This window comes from Sceloporus occidentalis, unplaced genomic scaffold (genome assembly GCF_023333645.1).
Source record: "Sceloporus occidentalis isolate IW3139 unplaced genomic scaffold, rSceOcc1.0.p SCAF_8, whole genome shotgun sequence".
Lineage (NCBI taxonomy): Eukaryota > Metazoa > Chordata > Lepidosauria > Squamata > Phrynosomatidae > Sceloporus > Sceloporus occidentalis.
In genome coordinates this window covers 40,748,253-40,767,235 of record NW_028316988.1, presented here as the reverse complement: position 1 = coordinate 40,767,235, position 18,983 = coordinate 40,748,253, and the positions used below count along the sequence as shown (strand labels likewise).

At 54.0% G+C, this 18,983-nt stretch overlaps 1 protein-coding gene across 1 annotated transcript in view; it reads right to left on the bottom strand.

Moving 5' to 3' along the window:
* Positions 1-5,000: 5,000 nt before the first annotated feature.
* Positions 5,001-18,983, bottom strand: part of LOC149308732 (ephrin-B1-like) — a 51,100-nt gene continuing 37,117 nt past the window's right edge. Inside the window, exons 4-6 of the mRNA XM_089537138.1 lie at positions 15,512-15,604; positions 13,856-13,984; positions 5,001-11,201 (exon numbers count right to left, since the gene is read on the bottom strand). Of these exons, the coding sequence (XP_089393264.1) occupies positions 10,810-11,201; positions 13,856-13,984; positions 15,512-15,604 (614 nt within the window). The 3' untranslated portion in view covers positions 5,001-10,809. The remainder of the gene's footprint in view (positions 11,202-13,855; positions 13,985-15,511; positions 15,605-18,983) is intronic.

Below are 18,983 nucleotides of genomic sequence, written 5' to 3'. Positions count from 1 at the left end.
CAAGAGAGACAAGCCCCACAGACCTTTGAGCCAGACCCACACAGAAGGAGAGGGAGAGAGAGGGAGTCGCTGTGTCTTGATCTCCACCCGCAGCTGCTCACCTCTTATTTGGTTCCTGAAAATGATGGCTAGACAAAAAAGGTCAGGCAGGTATTTTTAGCGCTACCTTCCAGGCAAAGCGATGAAAAGGCCGGTGGAGCCACTGCCTCCTCGTCTCCACAGCTGTGCATCACTGGACGGATATGCACACACACTTGCACACACATGGGAGCACATGCCCGCTCACTATCATCACCACCTCGTGCCAAGGGACCAGTTCTGAACCAGGTAGTCTCTGGGACGGAAGATGGGATGAGGTTAAAGCTCCTGCAATAATCCTGCAAAAGGTCATCCCACCGGCACAGGATTCAAATGGCAGGGATGGCTGCAGGAGCTGCAAATGGTGGGAAGTGGCTGCAGAGGGGCACAGGGGTGCCAGGGAAAGGATGATGCACCCTGACTGTGGCTGCCTCTATGGAACGATTCAGGCTGGAATCTGGGAGCTTGGTGTGTGTGTGTGTGTGTGTGTGTGTGTCTGTGTGTGTGTGTGTGCGCGCACGCACGCGCGTGTGAAAGGCTACAGAGTGACTAAGACCTTAACATTGCTTCACCATAAGGTAGAGATCCACCAGCACAGTTACATTACGCCATCCTTACGCTGAGTGTCAATGGAGCACAAGGTGCATGGACCAGTGACCAAGGAGCAAGGCTGACAATGTGCAGCAGCAACGCCTGGAGAGAAGGAGCCTTCAGATGCTACTCTGCCTACTTCAATGCACTGCCACACATACAGTAGCCCCATGGGCACAACTCCCCTTACACCACCGTCAGCTGGACACGGCCGTAGGGCAGTCTGTGTGAGGGCAGTCTGTGTGAGGGCAGACCTCAAGGTACCCAGGAAGATGAAGGGGGGGGGGGAGTAGCTTCTCCTTCCCCTTTCCTTCTGCTTCGGCTTCTGGGGGGGCAGCCTTGCCTTGCCTCCCCTCCACCATCCATGCTCCCAGCCTACCTCCCTTTGCTCAGCCTTCATCTCCTGCTCCTTTGTGTCACCGAGGACTTGGACAAATGAGCCTCTCTCTGGGCATGGAAGCCAGACTTTACAAGGAGGGTATGGGGGGGGGGCAACCGGTGCCATGCCAAATTCCAGTTGGAGAAAAATGGCATGTTGGCCCAACCAGGCAACCAACCCCCAACTGCCACCTGGGCATCAAGCAGGAAAGTGGCATCTGGGGAGCCCCTCAACCCACACAGAGCCATGGCCCACTTTCTCCCCTCGTTCTTCAGGAGGGCGTCAGAGTGCAACCCCACCTGGCACACAAAGCACTCACCTGCCTCCCTTTGCCCTCTACAGGCATTTCCTCAGCTGTGAGCTGATGTGGGGAAGTCCAGGGTGCACACTTATGGGGTTCCTCCATCTCTGTATGGCTGAGGCGGCCCTGTGGGGCTTCTCAGGTCTGGGCAGGCTGGGTGCACATCCTGGCCCCTGTGACCGTGGGCCACATGTGTGTGAGGGCATGTGTGGGCATGCACATGTGGGTCTGATCCCTTCCACTGCTTCCGGTCCTTTGGCAAAGGAGATGGTGGGATGTTGGGAGGGAGAGAGGGAGCATCTGTTTTCCACCTGGTGGGAAGGAGCTGGTCCACAGGAGCCGGGGAAGAACAAGAGAGCCAGGGCGCCTCGGGGCCAGGAGAGCTGAGATCCTTTGCAAACAAGACACCACGCAGCGTCTCACTTGTAAAACATGGAAAGGAAGTAAATAAACCCGCTCTGTGTGCCGCCCGAGGGCTTGGCTCAGCCCTGCCTGGCGCCGTTTCATGCGCAGATTCCCAGGCCTGCCTGTGACACCCGGCTGGGGCAGCTGGCAGCCATGTGTGTGAGCACCACAACGCACAGGAATGGCAGCAGAAGCAGCATCAGCACCAGAGGACTGGGTGGCCAGCTGCAGCCTTTGCAGAGGAAGGGGAGAGGCACACTCAGGGCCCTTCCTTCAGTGGCTTTGCAAGAGCAGGGAACAGGGCACAGCCATGTAAACAAACAAAAACACACACACACACACACAACACAGGTCCCTGCCCACAAGGAGCCCACAAGGATAACTGAGTGAGAAAGACAACAATGTGCAGGATGTGTCCGCAGAGGGATTGGTCAGCAGAGGGATGGATGCTGGCGCCTTGAGACCAAGGTGGGGTTTCAGGATGGATTTCAAGGGAGAAAAGAAGGCGGTGGGATTTTGGGAAGCAGACAGGGACTGTTTGTGGTCCCTTCCGACTGTGATTCTGTGTCTCCAGTCTGAAGGCAGATGGAGTGGTAACTGCAGCAAGGCAAGGACAGGGGAGAGGCATACAGGAACAGTGGGATGAGAACAGCCCTAAAGGTGTGCCATGGAAAGTCGGGGGACAAGGCCTGTTGAGCCCCAGGTGCTGCTGAGAGCAGGTGGACTGTCTGCAGGGCCAGTTCCCCCAGTTGCTCCTCCAGACAAGGTTTCTCTTCAGGCAACAACCGTTTCTTCACAATCACAGTCACATTCATCACACCAGGCCAGGTGTGGGAGGCAGCCCCTTGGGCCCCAGGCCCAGGGAGCTCCTGAAGCTGGGGGCCAGACCTCCCTCTCGCACATTGGCCTCCAGACACACACACATTCAGACACGGCTTCCCTTGGCCCCAGGAGCATTTGGGAAGAAAGGGGAGACCCCACCCGCAAGGGCCACCCGCCTCCGCCGGGCAGAACAAAGGCAGGCCTGTCTGAGCCATTGGCAGACCCTCTCCCCCTGGAAGTGGGCTCCCCAGGCCCAGGGGTCAAGAGGAAATGAGCTTCACAAATAGCCCTGGATCCTTTCCTGAACTAACAAAGATAATTCCTCCTAATAAAAGGTGGAATCAGACCCTTCTTTCCCTCTCTCCCCACAGCAATTCTCCCCGCAAGTGCCCCTTGAGCGGCTGGGAGCCTCCCACCCTCTTTGCCAGCCTTGGGGACCCAGAGGCCCCAAAGAGCTGCTGGGGCCCAATGCCAGCCCAGGGCCCTCCAAGGGACAGAGGCTGGTCCTGCTTCCCCTCGGAGGGTCTCCTACAGCTGGACCCCCGGCACCTCTGGGGATTTGCCTCTGTTGTCCTGCCAGTTCCCCCTTTGGCCATGGAAACCCACTGGGTGATCTTGGGCAAGTGAGACACTCTCAGCCTCAGAACCCCCTGTGACAGGTTCATCTTAAGAGTCACCATAAGTCGGAAGCAACTTGAAGGCACACAACAATAACGATGGAGAGAATGGTCCATCAAACAATACTCAAGAGTTTTTGGATGTTTTTCTTTTGTTAGCACTTATGAATCATTTCTGCAATGCCTTTCCCTTTTCCCCTCCTCCTCCTCAGGTTCTCTTCCCAGGAAGGTATCCATGAGGTTGCATGGCTATGCTTACCCAAAAAAATGCACAGGAGTCCAAAAAGACCTTAAGGAAGCAGCCCCATTGGTTTCCATCTACCAAGAGCAGCCGCCTCCCTCCCTTGTTTTGCAAGGAAGGGAGTTGCATGGTTTTTTTTGGTGTGTCAGGAGAAGCAATTGCCTGGATGGGGAACATCCAGGGAGGACAGTCCAGCTGCACCTTGGGTTGTTCCTTTATCAAATGAAAGCCCATCTTTGTAGCATCTTGCGACCTGCCTTTTCTCCTCCTTCGCATTAACTCTGCTGCCCAGGATGCTTGTGCGTGAGGATGCATACCAACACATTCAAGATGCCCACAGAGTGGACTCATGCAAGGGGGAAAGGTTTGTGGACCGTTCAAATTGCAAGTCAAAGAGTCCTGAGTAAGGAAACCCTGACTGGAGGGAAGAGCAACTCCTATCCAACCCTCACTTCCATGTGCTGAAGGAATTAATGTCACTTTTGAAAAGAGTGACGGAATGGTTGCTTTCTTCCTTGGAAAGATGCCTGTCTGGAGGGCCAATCTGGAGCACTGGACCCCTAGAGCAATGGAGCCTGGGAGCCTGGACTCGTTCCCACAAAGGAAGGCGGATGGAGTCGGCCAGCTCTCCTTTCCCAGATGGAGGCAGGAGGGAGATGCTATGGCGGCGGCAGCAGCAGCAGCAGGGACTGGACCAGCCTCAAGCAGGGCCTGAGGCATTGCAGCAGCCCAGAAGGATGCCTCCATCCAGCCCCAAAACTGACCCCAGCCAAGGAGTTTGGAGCCTCCTCAGCCCGGCTTCCTTTGAAGCAAAGTTTCTCCCAGCTTTTCTGGCTGAGAAACCTCAGAGAAACCCTGGATCCATGAGCCGAGAGCCAAGTTTCAGCAAGAACCTGGCACTGGGCTTGCTCTGGGGGGAATACAGCGGCCTCCAAGAATTAGGGGAGGAAAAACACGGCTGAAATCCTAGACTCTCCCCCACAGCCCAGTCCAGCTGTGGTCCAAAGGGCTCTTGGGGGTCCCAGGCAGGCTGCTCCCCTAGCAGAAAATGGCCTTCCTGGCAGCAGGGGTGCTGGGGGGGAGTGAGTCTGCTCAGGGTTTTGGACTGAACTTTAAAAGAACTGTTTCGGGGGGCGGGGGGTGATACAGCCCAGAACCTTGGACAGTTCCTAGCAGGCCTGGGCCAAAGGGCAAAGGGGATGCATTGCCCCCCCCCCAACACTTTTGGAGATCAATGTGCCCTGAAGGACCCCCGAGGCACCTAGGACCCCTCCCTCCCTGCCTCCCTCTCACCTGGTTTGCCATCCCTCTCTTTGCTCCCAGGGATACTGTCGAACTGTCAAGGTGAGGCCACTTATACTACATTTAAAATACAAGGATCTGGTAAGGGTCAGAGAGGGAAGGCAAAGCTCTCCAAGTGCTAATTACGTGTGCAAATTATTACTGTTATCATGGCAGCACCACTCACCTCCCAGGAGGCTGGCATCCATTTCTCAAAGCCTGGTCTGAAGAGAAGAAGAAAGGGAGAGAGAAGTACAGGCCAGGCAGTCCAATTCCATAGGAAAAAATCATTTATTTAACAATATATCAGGTTCCATCATGGCTCCAGGGAACGCAAATCCCGTATTATCGACTACTGATGACAATGATGATATGGGAACTGGGTGAAGGCTGTGTACAGAAAGGCTGAAAGCAACCGCTGGAAAGTGACAGGATGGCCAAAATGGAAATAAAAAACATGACAGTGTTCTGGCAGACCCAGCATCCCCCGAAGGGCACCTGGCGCCCTGAGCCCTTGGCGAACGTCAAAAGCAAACGCGGATGGATGTGACTGGCAGCCGCCACAGGGGCCCCGGCCGGACACTGGACGCCTCCGCCCACAATGGCCAAATGCAGTCCACGGGGAGGGGGGGGGGGACCAGGTAAGACACTTTGGGGGCAGGAGGAAGAGAAGGGGGTTCGCAGGTGAAGTGCCCTAAGGAGGGGGCAGAGATGTGACTGTGGGGTGGAAACCAAATGTGAAACCCAGTCATCCCCCCCCAAAAAAAATCTTGGTGGCTGGCCTCTGGCTGGGGAGGGGGCTCAGTTCTCAGGATTGTCTCAGTCGCCCCATGGCAGAATCACCATGAGGGGGGGCCTTTGGGATGGAAGGAGGGGAGGAAAGGGAGTTCTCTCAGGAGTGTATGTGTGTGCGTGGGCAGCAGGGCACCCCTCCTAAACAAGGCTACCCAACCCTAAGGCCAGAGAGCTGGAGGCTGCAAGAGCAGAAGAGTGGGCACACAGAGGGCTAGAAGTGAAGGCAGCTGGGTTTGACCCACAGCTCTCTTGGGCACACAGGACCCACCCTGGAGGGATGGCGTTAATCAAGGGGGTTCTGCCAATTTGGCACTAGCTGGCAGCATCAGTGGCCAGGGGTGGCAAATGCAATGGAGGACTGGACTCCTCGAAGGACAGCAGGGGCACGGTCTCCGCCTGGAGCACATTTCTGGCACTGGTCTGGAAGGGGGCAACTTTCAGCCAGATGTTGGCAGACTGTGACTCCCATCCACCTTTAGCCAGGAGGGCTAATGATGGGGGTTGCCATCCATCCATACCAAGAGAGCCCCCAGTAACAACACCTTGATGCCTTTGAGCTGCAGGAGGGAAGGAACATTGGTTCCGTCCAGGGAACTCTGGGCACCCATCCGTGGCCAGGAAGGCGGAGGTGGCACAGCAGAGGCTTTGCAAGGCTCTTTAGGAAACGGGACAGTTAGACAGAGAGATTCGGGGGGGGGGGGGGGGGCAGAGTGTTCCCAATGGTTCCCATGCCCCCCCCCCCCCGAGCCAGTTTTGACCCTGCGTGGTCAGCCCTGCCGTGAATGCCAGACACTCAGGCGAGTGCAAAGCTGCCTTTCCTTCCCATTCTCGGCAGGCTGAGGTTCTACCCCAATCTTTGCTCCCAAGGTGGGTTGTGGGGTCAGCTTTCTCCTTGGATTCCCAGCCTGGTCCTCAAGACAGCCTCTTTCCAACACACACACACACACACAGACACACACACTTTTGTCATTGGAAAAGCTGCAGAATGGCAAACGCATCGTCACACACGCTCTTTCTTGCAAAGGCGGTTCAGTTTGGGTTTGTTTTTCTTGTGTTTTTAAAAAGGTTCTTATAATAAACCAGAGTTTATACAAAACATCTTTACATTTATCTTCCAAAAAAGACCAGTTATTTACACAAAATAAAAACTCCAAAAATGGGGAGCAAGGGAAGTATCTTTTTGATGGAGTAAAAAAAGGGAATGAAACTGCTTGAGGAGCAACAGATGGAGATGCATTTGCAAAATAACAAAAACAAGGAGAGACCAACAACCTGGATGGACACCTGTCCCCCTCCTCTCCACCAGCCCATTCCAGGGGTCTCTTTGCCAAAGCCCAGGGGTTGCACTCCCTTCATGCTGGGGATCACACATACACACACACACACACACACACACACACACACCCTTTCGCCTGGACACAGGGGGCTCCCCTCATCCTCAAAGCCTCCGGACCCACCCTGGATAACCACGGGTGTCCAGCAAAGGGGGAAAGATGGCAGACGCCACTGTGGTGGAGGCAGCAAGGCAGAAACCCCCTCCCCAGAGATAATTTCAAGTGGGGAAAACTGTGAAGCCCTTGCTTGTGAGTAGTGTGTGAGTAAGTAGTATGAGATGCATGAAGGAAAAGGGGGCCTGCGCACTCCCTCCTGCCCCACACTCCTGCAGGAGAAAGCATGTGCTGCCAGGCAGTCACTGCTTCGTATTTGCACACCTGCAATTGTTTCAGGAGAATTGTCCTGCACAGAAACACACATGGACTGGCACATACCTGGCAAAACCTGTGCCAATCTCCTGCCCCTGGGTCTCTCTCTGGCCAGCCAGACCCACTTGGGCTTCTCCCACCATTATGTGATGGAGAAGGAGTCCAGATGTCAAGGAGGGGCAGTCTGCCAGGGAGCATGGGGAACTTGCTCCTCTCTCTCTCTTGTTCTGCAGATATATACATTCCTTGAAACAGTCCAGTGCATTTCCCCCAAGAAATATCCACTATGGGACTGCAGACCTCCATTTCCACAGATTTTTGTTATCCATGGATTCTTTAGCCATGTCTTGAAAATATTCCCAAAAATACATTCCAAAGAGTAACCTTGATTTTGCCATTTTATACAAGGGACATCATTTTACTACACCATTGTATTTAATGGGACTTGAACATCCATGGGCTTTTTTAGCTGCCATATCACACTGTTGACTCATGTTCAACTTGTGGTCTGCTAGTGCTCCTAGATCCCTTTCACACTACAACTCTCACTAAGCCAGGGGTCCCCCATCCTGTGTGTGTGTGTGTGTGTGTGTGTGTGTGTGTGTGTGTGCATTTTATTTTCTCTAAGTGCAGTACCTTACATTTCTCTCTGTTGGAATGCATTTTGTTAGTTTTGGCCCAGCTTTCTAATCTATTAAGGTCATTTTGAATTTTGATCCTTTCCTCTGGAGTATTATGTTTTATATATCCTTGCTGCCCTTATTTAACAGCTTCTGGAGAAGCCCATGCCAGCAGTTCTTGGCCAAACCATGGTGGGCTATGCTCCTTTTCCCCTGGAAAAATAGATTAAAACTTTTAAGATATGCATCCTGAGGCTGTAGGAAGGGCAGTTCGGTATTGCCAGCCAGCCAGCCATCATGTAGCACACATCCCAACTACAAGTCCCATGATTCCTTGGGGGCAGAGCCAGGGCTGTTAAAAACAGCGCCATTCTGGCCAAGCTTGTGCAGCCTCCCATTGACACCTGGTTCCCCTGGATTCTCCTGGGCCCTTTCGGCTCCCTCCTTATACACACAAGGAGCCCATCCAAGTTCGGCCGCCTGTAGTTTTTCAGAACTGCAGACTAACCTATTCTGACATTCAGGAGGTTTGTTTAAGGATGGATATCCCAGACAAGTCACTTTCCTTTGACTGCTGAGGGATGGTGAGCAAAACCACACATGTACAGACTCCCCCCATACATACATACACACACACACACACAAACACACACACTTCAGGGCAAAACCAGACTACGGTAGAGATGCTGCAAAAGCCATCCCCAAACTGGATCGCTTGGGAGCAAAGCCCGAAAGGTCCAGCAAAGAGCAACGCCATCTGCAGAGAACCAGGGCAGAAGGAAGTTGCTCTCGTCACCCACCCCCAAAACATATTTCGAGTAACTTGAATTAGTTTCTACAACTCTGGTAACAAGACAGTTTCGGGTGGTGGGGGTGGGGGGGAGGTTCTCTTAAAATGTGTTGACTCTTAACAGTCAATCAAAACCAACCATTTTAAATATGGATTTTTGATTTTCAAAAATCCCGTGGAGCCCTGAGAAAGTGCACCCCCTTGGCCACTGAGCCCCCCAATGCCTCGAAGTGCACAGCCCCCTCCCCTCCCCGTGGGGCAGGGAGGGGGAGTGGGTCAGCCATGCTTTGGCCTTGGTCCAGGCGCAGCCACCCTCCACCTCCTCTTCATAAGGCTTCTGGCATCGCATATGCAATGTTACTTGGAGGGGGGGCAATGAACTCCCACCTCCCAATGTGTTTGGGGGGCAGTGACTGGCGTGGGACAGAAGATGTTTTTGCTGCCTCCATGTGCACTGACACCAGCCCCCATTGCTCTGCCTGGGCTCCTCTGGGGAAACCCATGGGCACCATGGCCGCTGCCAGCATTTCCCCCAGTGCCTGGCCCTTGCAAGTAATCACACCTGGGCCTCTCCCCCATCCGCACTCCATAAGCCCCCGGGAAAGCTGCTGGACTTCCTAGATGGAGGAATCCCTGGCCAGGGCCTTCTCCATCCCTCATCTCTCAGTCACACTGGCAGAAAAAAGCTACTGGCCTCGGAGGCTGTGGGCTCCCCTGCCCACCTCAGACTGACCGCAGATGGGAGGAGGCGGCTGTGCAAGTGAAAGGAGGCCATCCAGGAGCGCTTAAGGGCTGGCACTGTACTGCCTCCCGCAGAGAGACCCAGCACTAAAGAGGTCCTGGGGGCAATGCAGAGGCAGTCCCCCTGCCCTCTATCAAATGCCTGCTGAGGACCTTGCGGACAGCACATCCAGGCTGGCCAAAGGGGAAAAGCCCCTGTACCTGGTCCTCTGGCGGACAGACACTGTCCCAACAGGCCTCCCCACACCGGGGTCCCATCTGCCAGCTATGAGGAAGACCAGGCACCTGTTGGGAGTCCCAAGGGGCCACACCTGCCAGCTTCCCACTCTGCTCCAGAGTCGTCTGGTCAGTTACAGAAAGGAAGGTTTTCTCGCCATGGTGGACTCTGTTTTTCCATTCCCTTCCTTATAAAATAAAAGTAAAATGGAAACGGAGCCCGGCTGAAGCCCAAAAATCTGCTGCTCTGAACGAAGAATGGACCTTGGGAGACCTTTGGGGTCATTGGGGGGTGCCCCCCAACCACCCCCAACAATCCCAGCCCCCTCCCCCCGTGGGACAGGGAAGGGGAGAGGGAGGACCTGATGGGTCCCCTAGTGCTCCCCAATTATAAAAAATACAAAAAATATTTTAAAATTGTAACAGGAAGAAGGTGAGCTGGACCGCTTCCTCGTCTCTGTTGCCTTTGCCATTGTCCTCCTTGTCCTCCTCCAGGCGCCACATTTCTGTGTATCTGGGGCAGGTGGCCAGCTCCTTTCCCATGATGGCACCCCAACCAAACATGGTCCACCCCCTCCCCTCCCACGCAAATATCTGAATCTATAATAACAAAGGCAGGTAGGAAGGCAGCATAGGGCCCCAAGGAAAGCCAGCCAAGACGGTGGCGGTGGTGATGGCAATGGTGGGTGATGATGGTGGTGGAGGTGGGATGTCCCCTGGGGGGCAACCACCAGGCGTGTCCGAGTGTGAGGAAAGGCACCAAGCCCTCACAAGGGGGCCACGGAACGTGCTGGGGGGCGGGAGAGGAAGAGGAGGGTGGCAGCGAGGTTGGCAACCTCAGAGATTGACCAAGCGCGGGCGGCAGAGGGGGCAAAGGGGGCACGCCGGCTCCCCCTCCCCTCCGTCTCCATCTTTGTCTCGACTCCTCCATCTCTTTCTCCCTCCTCAAGTCTTGGGATTACAAAAGTTCCAGACTACAAAACTAAATACTTGGAGTTGGGGGGAAGGCTGGGGCGGCTGGAGGGTGCTCCCGCTCTGTCCTGGTCTTCTTGCCAGGGAGCTCCGCCGTGGGCCCCTCTGCAGTGCAAGCGCCCACACCCTAGGTAGGCAGGCAGACAGGCAGGCAGGCAGGGGCTGGCAAGGGTGTCACCCCCACCTACTACGCAGGCCCTCTGTGCTCCTTCCCCCCTCTCCATCCTCTGTGTCTCCTCTGAACCCGGCCACCCCAGTCAGACCTTGTAGTAGATGTTGGCCGGGCTCTGTGGGGGCATCTCCTGGACAATGTAAACCGGGTGCCCATAGTCCCCGCTGACCTTCTCATAGTGCGGGCAGTAGTTGTTCTCTGTAGTCCGCAAGGGGATGATTATGTCACTGGGCTCAGAGCCGGCGTTGCCACTGCCCTTGGGACTGGCCAGAGTGCTGAGTGAGAGAGCAGCCGCCCGCTGCTGGGTGTGCTTGCGGTGCCGCTTCCGGACCTTGATCAGGAAGACCACCAAGAAGATGATGATGAGGATGAAGATCACACAGCCGGCCCCAATGGCTGCAAAGACAGCCACCTTGGAGTTGAAGAAGCTGTCCGTGGGGCTCTGCGCATCCTGGCCCCCGTCCTGATTCACGGGATCTGGGGGAGGAGAAGAAGAATGGCTCAGGTCATACACATTGAGAGCCAGTGTGGTGCTCCAGGTCTGAGTGTTAGACTAGGACTCCGGAGATCAAGGTTCGAACCCCTGCTCAGCCACAGAAACCCCTGGGTGACCTTGGGCAAATCTCACTCTCTCAGCCTCAGATGAAGACCCCTCTCCGCCTCTACTGCCAAGATCCTGGTCCATGCCCTAGTGATCTCACGAATGGATTACTGTAATGTCCTCCTGGCTGGGCTTCCTCTTTCTCACCTCCGTCCTTTAATCTCTGTCCAGCATTCAGCTGCACGCATTATCACTTCCACCCACCGCTCTGACCACATCTCTCCTGTGTTGGCATCCCTTCACTGGCTCCCTCTCCCTTTCCGCATTCAGTATAAGCTCCTGCTGTCGACATTCAAAGCCCTCCATGGACTGGCCCCTCCTTACTTATCAGACCTTCTTTCTCCTCTCCTTCCCACTCCGTTGTTCCCTCCGTTCTGGTAGTCAAGGGTTCCTGTCACAGCCCAGGATTTCCTCTGCCCCATCCCAGATTCGCCCCTTTTCACTTGCAACCCCTCACTCCTGGAACCTTCTTCCCCCACAAGCAAGAGCCATCACTTCTTTAACTAGCTTCAAAACGGAGTTGAAAACCATCCTGTTCAGAGAAGCCTTCCCAGGCATTGCATAATTGTCGCTTACTATCTGATGTTCTTTTGTTGCCTGTTTATCGAACCATTTCCAGTATTGCTATGTACTGTATATGTATTATCCTACTTGAGAGTATGTATTTTCCCTGGATGAAGATTAACCTTCCATTTTGAAGCCAAGCCCTCCCTCCAGTCCATCTGCCTTGGTCCAGGCCTTGGAGGCAGAGAGGAACTGCTGGACCTCTGACCCTTTCCCTCCACCACTCCCTTCTCCTTCTGTGTCATGTCTTTTTAGATTGTAAGCCCAAGGGCAGGGAACCCTCTAACTAAAAAGATTGCATGTACAGCGCTGTGTAAATTTACAGCGCTTCATAAATAAAGGTTAATAATAATAATAATAATAACAACAAACAAATCTTGCCAAGAAAACCCTGTGATAGGTTCACCTTAAGGTTACAATAAGTTGGAAATGAAGGCACGCAATCACCATATAAATAACAAGAATTTCGCCACTGGAGAGCAGCAAAGGTGGGATAGAAGGAGAGGGGTGACAAGAAAGGTCTGGTCAAGGAAAGCCCTGTGGCCTGGAGCCCCAGTCCTGGCCATCTCAGCATCCACTTGGGCCAGCCCCTATGGCCAGGGACTTGCCCACGCTCCTTCCCTTCCCTCCCTAGTCCTCCTCCACCTTCTTCTGCCCCTCTGAGGGAAGAGGGAGCATCTCTTTGTTTGCAAATGGGGGAGCTCCTGACCAAGTTGCAGACAGACCCCTCTCCTAGGAAAGTACAGTCGGCCCTTCTTATACACGGATTTTTTATACACGGATTCAAGCATACACGGTTTGAAAATGTTCCAAAAAAGTATAAATTTACCTTGATTTTCCATTTTTTATAAGGGACACCATTTTGCTATGTCATTATATTTAACGGGACTTGAGCATACACGGATTTTGTTATACATGGAGGATCTTGGAACCAAACCCCAGCGTATAACAAGGGTCCACTGTACAGCACAGTGGCTGCCTGGCATTGGTGTCAACGTGGGCGGCAGGGTCTCCCTCAAACTTGGAAAATGCTGCTCTCTGGTCTGTCTGGAGCCCAGGAGCCCTTCTCTCTGCCACAGCCGAGCCAGAGAAGAAGGGGCAACCTTGCTGTGCCAGTCAGCCCCTAGTCCCTGAGTCAGGCTTTAGGGGAGGGTTGCCTGTCTGTCATCATGGCAGAGAAAGCAGCAGCCCCCCCTCCCACTCCCACACCCTTCCCCTCTGCATCCCACCCCCACCCCCCACCCTATCCCAAATTTTGGTGGATTTCACATTTCTCCCATCAGGGTCAGGAGCTGAGGAAGCCACCTTAAAAGGCCTTTCTTACACAAGGAGAGTGGCTATTCTGGGGGACCAAGGGTGACCCTCCTTTCCAGCCACAGGTCCAGACTGGCAGGCAAGGCCTTCAATCTTCCTGGCTCTGCCCTACTGGCTGTGCCACAATCTCCTAGCGCACAACAAGAATTTCACACTGCACCAAATCCTCTGCAGTATCTCCATTTTCTTTTTTTTAAAGACAATTTTAGTCCTTCAGACTATCCAGATGAGTTTAGAAGCATGCATGGAATGGCTGCTGGCAGGGTGCTTATGGACAAGCAAGTGGCTAGTAAGTGGCTAGCAAGGAGTGGCAGTGGCGGCGACAGCAACCATGACAGCGACAGCAAAACTGTACCTTGATGGACACAAAGCCCAGCCTCTCCTTGTGACAGACTTTGATTTCCATGAGCATTGGACAGACCCGGCCTGGCCCGGACCCCCCAATGCCAGGCCCTTGAGGGGCTGCCATCATCACCCGATTACCAACAGCTGTGGCTTTCAGAGAGTAAGGGATGCCCAGGGCACAAGCAGGGCTGGATGCCTCTTTCTAGTCCCCCGAGTGCCGAATTCTTTGACCTTTAATTTCCCTGTTTTCTGAAGCGAGGAAAGGATTCTCAGGGAAGTGGCGCCCTGGTTCCGCACAGCACTCTACCTGGCTTCCCGGGGTCTTCCACCACCGGTGGGTGTCTGTGGCGGGGGCTCTGGGTGGCGATCTTGACCGACTTGTCCGACTCCTTGCTGGGCCGGCTGGTGGCCAGTTGATCATGCGTTGTATTGGGACCTGGGGGCACAAAAGGCATGAAATGCTCAGGATGAGAGATCAGCAGAAGGACAAGGAGGAGGGCAGTCCTGGTGGGCAAGACATTGGCTTTTGCTGGGCCACAGTGTCCTGTCAGCTGAGGCGCATGCAAGGAGCAAGCTGATGTGGCATTGCCAGGGAGGTACAGATCAGGCAGGCAGCGTGTGCTCCACGGGCAAGAAGGGGAATCCACAGAACTGCTGGGGTGGGCAGGACAATGGAAGCCAAGCCGTTTTCACTGGCACCAGAGGAGCAAATGGTCCCTGGCCCTCCCAGAAGCACTTCTTCTCTCCCACCAAAGTGCCACATGGGATGTCCACTGAAGATTCAATGCAGAGGCCACTGCCCATTCTGCAAATCTTTGGGGGGGGGAACAGGTCATCCTTGAAGTAGTCATTGCAAAGCAGAAAAATGCTGGTGCAGCTACATAAAGACAGTGTGTCAAAGTCGTATGGACATCCAAGCAAGGCAGACGTCCAGATGTCGCGGGGGGGGGGGTGCTTCCCCATAGGTCTGGGCTGCACAATGCCCTGATGAAGACAAACTTTTGGCAGGAAAAGGGCCTTATCCTGGGGAAACTCCAGTAGAGGCCAGCCTGACTGTGGAGCAAAATGCTCCCTATCTCAAGGAGGCTGAACGCTCAGCTGGTCCAAGATGTCACTTGCATGCAGACCACCAAACGGATCCAAGGAAGTGCTAGTCAACACTAATCCCATCTTCTGGTTCCCACAACTTCCAGGGCCACCTGTCCATCTTTTCCACAAGACAGAGTCACCAGAAAACAGGCCAGAACATAAAAGGTGCCAGCCACCTTTCAGGCCCCTTGCCCTGGGAGGCCATCTGTGGCTGAATTCAACCCAGAAGGAAAATGAAAGCCAACAACTAGGGACTTTGGTGGACCCAGGAGGTTGATCTTCCACCTGCCTCTAAGCCCAATGAAGAGCCACATTCAGTGGAGGGAATGCGACACTTAGGGGCAGAGGCTCATGGTATCCGAGGGCAGGAGTGGTAAGCCAGACCCTTCCCGCTGCAGAGGGCTCAGTGGATGCCCTTGCAGGACAGGGCAGCGCAGGATCCTTAGGTGCCAGGGGGCCTGGAGGGAGGGGACACTGAGCACCTGTAGCCCCCCAGGTTCAATGGGACAAGAGGGCTTCAGGGGGATGGATGCACCTGAAAAAGCTGGTCCAAAACCTGTGGAGCACTTCTGGGTTATTTTAAGGATACAGGGAGAATGGGAGGAGGTCCACGAGGCCACACACCTTCCATTGGCAGGAGGGCAGGGAGAGGAAGGACCTCTGGGCTCCCAGAATCTGCAGACAGAGGAAAAGGCCGGAGCCTCTGCACCTTGGAGATGGAGCTCCTCCGAGGGAGGCAGTAACGGGATTCGCAGCCTTCCCTGGTCGTCCTTGCACATTTAGCCCTGGGAAACCTTCCTCCTCTGACTCCTCACAGGCCCAGCCTCCTCACACCCCCAGGAAAGTCCTCTGCCCCACAGCTGCCCAGACTCACCCTGGCCCACTTTCATGATGATCTTCATGGAGCGCGTGTGGCAGACCCCTCCTTCTCTGTTCTCCAGGCCGTCCAGGGAGCTGTTGGACGTGGCTGAAAAAGAAGAGGACACAGAACAGGCGTCACAGCCGGGACGAGGGGCATGGGACCACACTGGGACCAGGTGGGCTGCTCAGAAGGTCACGGTGTCCATGCAAGAGGGGCCAGAAGAAAACCAGGGTGAGAGTGAAAGGAAGTGGACACAGCAGAGGATGGGGCTGGCACTGGGCACCCATGACACTAGGATGTGTGCCTGGTTGGCTGATGGCACTGGCAGGGCAGGGCAAAACACAGGGCATCCAGAGGTGCAATGCCCCTGGAAGCCACACTCAGATATCAATCACACAGAGAGACTGGGGTCAGTGACAGAGTCATAGAGTTGGAAGAGATCCCTGGGGCCATCCACTGCAGCCCCCTTCTGCCATGCAGGAAGACACCATCAAAACCCTCCCTGTGACAAATGGCCTTCCATCCTCTGCTTTAGAACAGCCTCCAAAGAAGAAGACTTCATTATGGTCTGAGGTAGCAGCGTATTCCACTGTCAAACAGCTCTTACTGTCGGAAGGTTCTTCCTAAGGTTTAGATGGAATTTGTTTTCCTGTCGCTTGCGACCACTGAGACTGTGAGTCCTACTCTCTGGAGCAGCAAAAACAATCTTGCTCAACAAGACATCCCTTCAAACATTTAAACAGGGCTATCATGTCAACCCTTAACCTTCTCTTCTCTAGCCTAAACATACTCAGCTCCCTAAGGCTCTCCTCATCGGGCTTTATGGTTTAGCCCCCCTCCGAGCTGGGAAAAAATATGTTCCGTTAAATAATGACACTGTAGCTTATTGCTTTAATGTTATTTCCTATTTTGCCCTTGACTGTGCATCTGGAGCAATGAATCGTTGATCAACATATAAAACTAGTAAATATATTCGTAAACAAATCTTGTACCTAAGCAGGAAGAGAGGGATAGAGAGAGGATGGGGCTTCACCCCCTTCTTTCTGTAGCTGCCCTGAGAGCGAAGGAGGCCAGACCTGATGCCCCCTTGCCACCCTGGGACACCCTCTCTCTCAAAAGGTTGCCACTGCCACACACACACGCACGCATGCACGCACACACACCGCAGGAGGCCAGCAAGCCAAGAGGTCCCATGGCTTTTTGGGGGGGAGGCTAACCAGCCCAGAACTCTCCCCCAAACACACACACACCAGACAAGAGGAGTGGCTCTCCCCTCTCCGCACTGTCTACCATGCAATTACCCACAATCACACACGACTTTTGTGTTGCTGATTAACGTAAACTCAGTCTTCTGAAACAGCTGTAATTGCAGGGCAAATGCTGGCTGAACTCCCTTTAATTTCAGCCCCTGCAACCCAAGTGCTCCAGCCTCGGCAGGGTTTGCTTTATTGTATTTTAAACCCTCTCCCATTCTGGGTCAGACTGGAGGGAGCCATAGCCACCCCACAGAGAACAGACCTCCTGCGGACTGACGGACAGAGGGGTCGCAGGAGGAGGAGGAGGTGAAAAATGATACCCGTGTGGCCAGGGAAGCAGCCTCCCCGCTCTAAAAGGAGAGCAGCCATTTGGATGGGCTTCTTCCTGGGGAGGAGAAGGAAGAGGGGTCACAGGCACTGCCCACCATCTCTCCAGAAAGGCAGAAACTTCCCCACATCAAGGGAGGCCAAGGGCTTCCCAAGCCAGCCGGATGCACATCCAGACTATGTGTGTGTAGACAAACTCTGGGGGTGACTTGCTTTCTCTTTGGCTGCCCAAACCCACACCACTCTCTTTCCCTACTTGCAACCCCCTGGAAATGAGGAGGAAGCAAGGGAGGGGAGAGCCAGGGCTGCAAAGCAGAAGTGCAGGAGGGTGCCCTCAACCCACAAAGTTCACGTTGGCATCCCAAAAGCAGCCCAGCAGGCAAGCCCTCCCCACCGCAAGCGAGGTGGGCACCTGGCCCTTCTATGAGGGTGGGGGAAGCTCCTTCTGGGGGGATTTGCAAATGGGGCAGAAGCTGCAGCTCTTGCAGTGCATGAAGAGCAACAGGGCCAGATCCACTGCCATAAGGGCAGATGTCCAGTTCCTTGAAACGGGTTTCACTTCAGCAGAATTAAAACACAGCCAGGAAGTGGCATGCATGGTTTAGGAAAAGGCAAAGGAATCTCTTGTGCTTGTTGTTGTTGTTGTCGTTGTTGTTATCTCTATCAAAAGATCTCAGGGCTGTGTACAAGTCAAGTCAATATGAACAGGTTAAAACAAATTAAAACAATACAAACACTTAAAATAGACTAAACGCATATTAAACACCTTAACAAGTTAAAACAGGTTGGGAAGCTTAAAAGCGTTTAAAACCAAGTGTGTAAGCACTTTGAAGTAAACCAGTCATCAGGCCTAAAGGCTTTCGTCAACAGCCATGTTTTTATGCAAAAACATCACACCTCAACATGGGGGGGGGGGTCCCTAGACTGATGCTCCCCAAGCAGCCCCCGGAGAATTTGCAGGAACCTAGGACACTGCTGTGGCCGATGGGCACAAAGATGGGCCAGTCCTTGGCCTCTTCTGCTCTAAACCTTGACAGCCCTCTGATCACACTTGAACCACCGCAGCTTCCCTGTCCTATGGCATCCTGGGATTTGGAGTTTCATGAGATATATAGAAAGACCCCCATCCCACAAGGGCTGAGCTGGCCAGGCGTTCCCCTGAAAAAAACCTCCACATGCAACCACAGCAGTCCTTGATTTACGTTTTAATTTTTCAAGCAGAGTATGACTTTGGCAGGACAGAAGATTAGGAGCGCCTGCCTGGCGAAAGATAAATGCCGGGGAGGTCTCTTAAACAGTCGGCTTTGGCCGAAATCAAAATGCCTGAGCTCCCTCCCAGCCTCCCTGTAGCAGGTCTCTGTTATGGTTGAGGCCCCAATGCGCAATTAACATGCGAGGAGACTGTTGCAAGTCCAAGCTGCGCATCTTTTATTGTTCCTAATGGCTCTTCCATCTGTGCAAAAACAGCCAAGACCAGGTGCTGCCAAAGGCAGAAAGAGGCAGGTAGGAGACAGAGCCAAAACTGCTGACATTTTCCCCCAGCTTCCTTTTCAGTTACTTTTTTAAGGCCCAGCTTTGCTTTTGAGCCAAGAGCCGACTCTGTTTTGAGCAGCACTGAGCTCCCAGGCGCAATTCAAAGCACTGGTGATGATGACCTCTGAAGCCCTATTCGGCCCTCTATGGCTCAGACCCAGATTATTTGAAGAGCTTCATTGACCCCAAAAGAACCTCCCCAGCTCCATCCCACCACTTTCAGGAGCCTCTGGTGGGAACCCAGCGGGCCGACGGGCTGCGGACAGGTGGGCGGGCGGACAGGCGGACGGGCGAGGCCTTCTTGGTAGGTCCCTGGAAACAGTCCTTGCAGAAGGTGTCGGACTTTCATTTCTTGTTGCTGTGGCTGT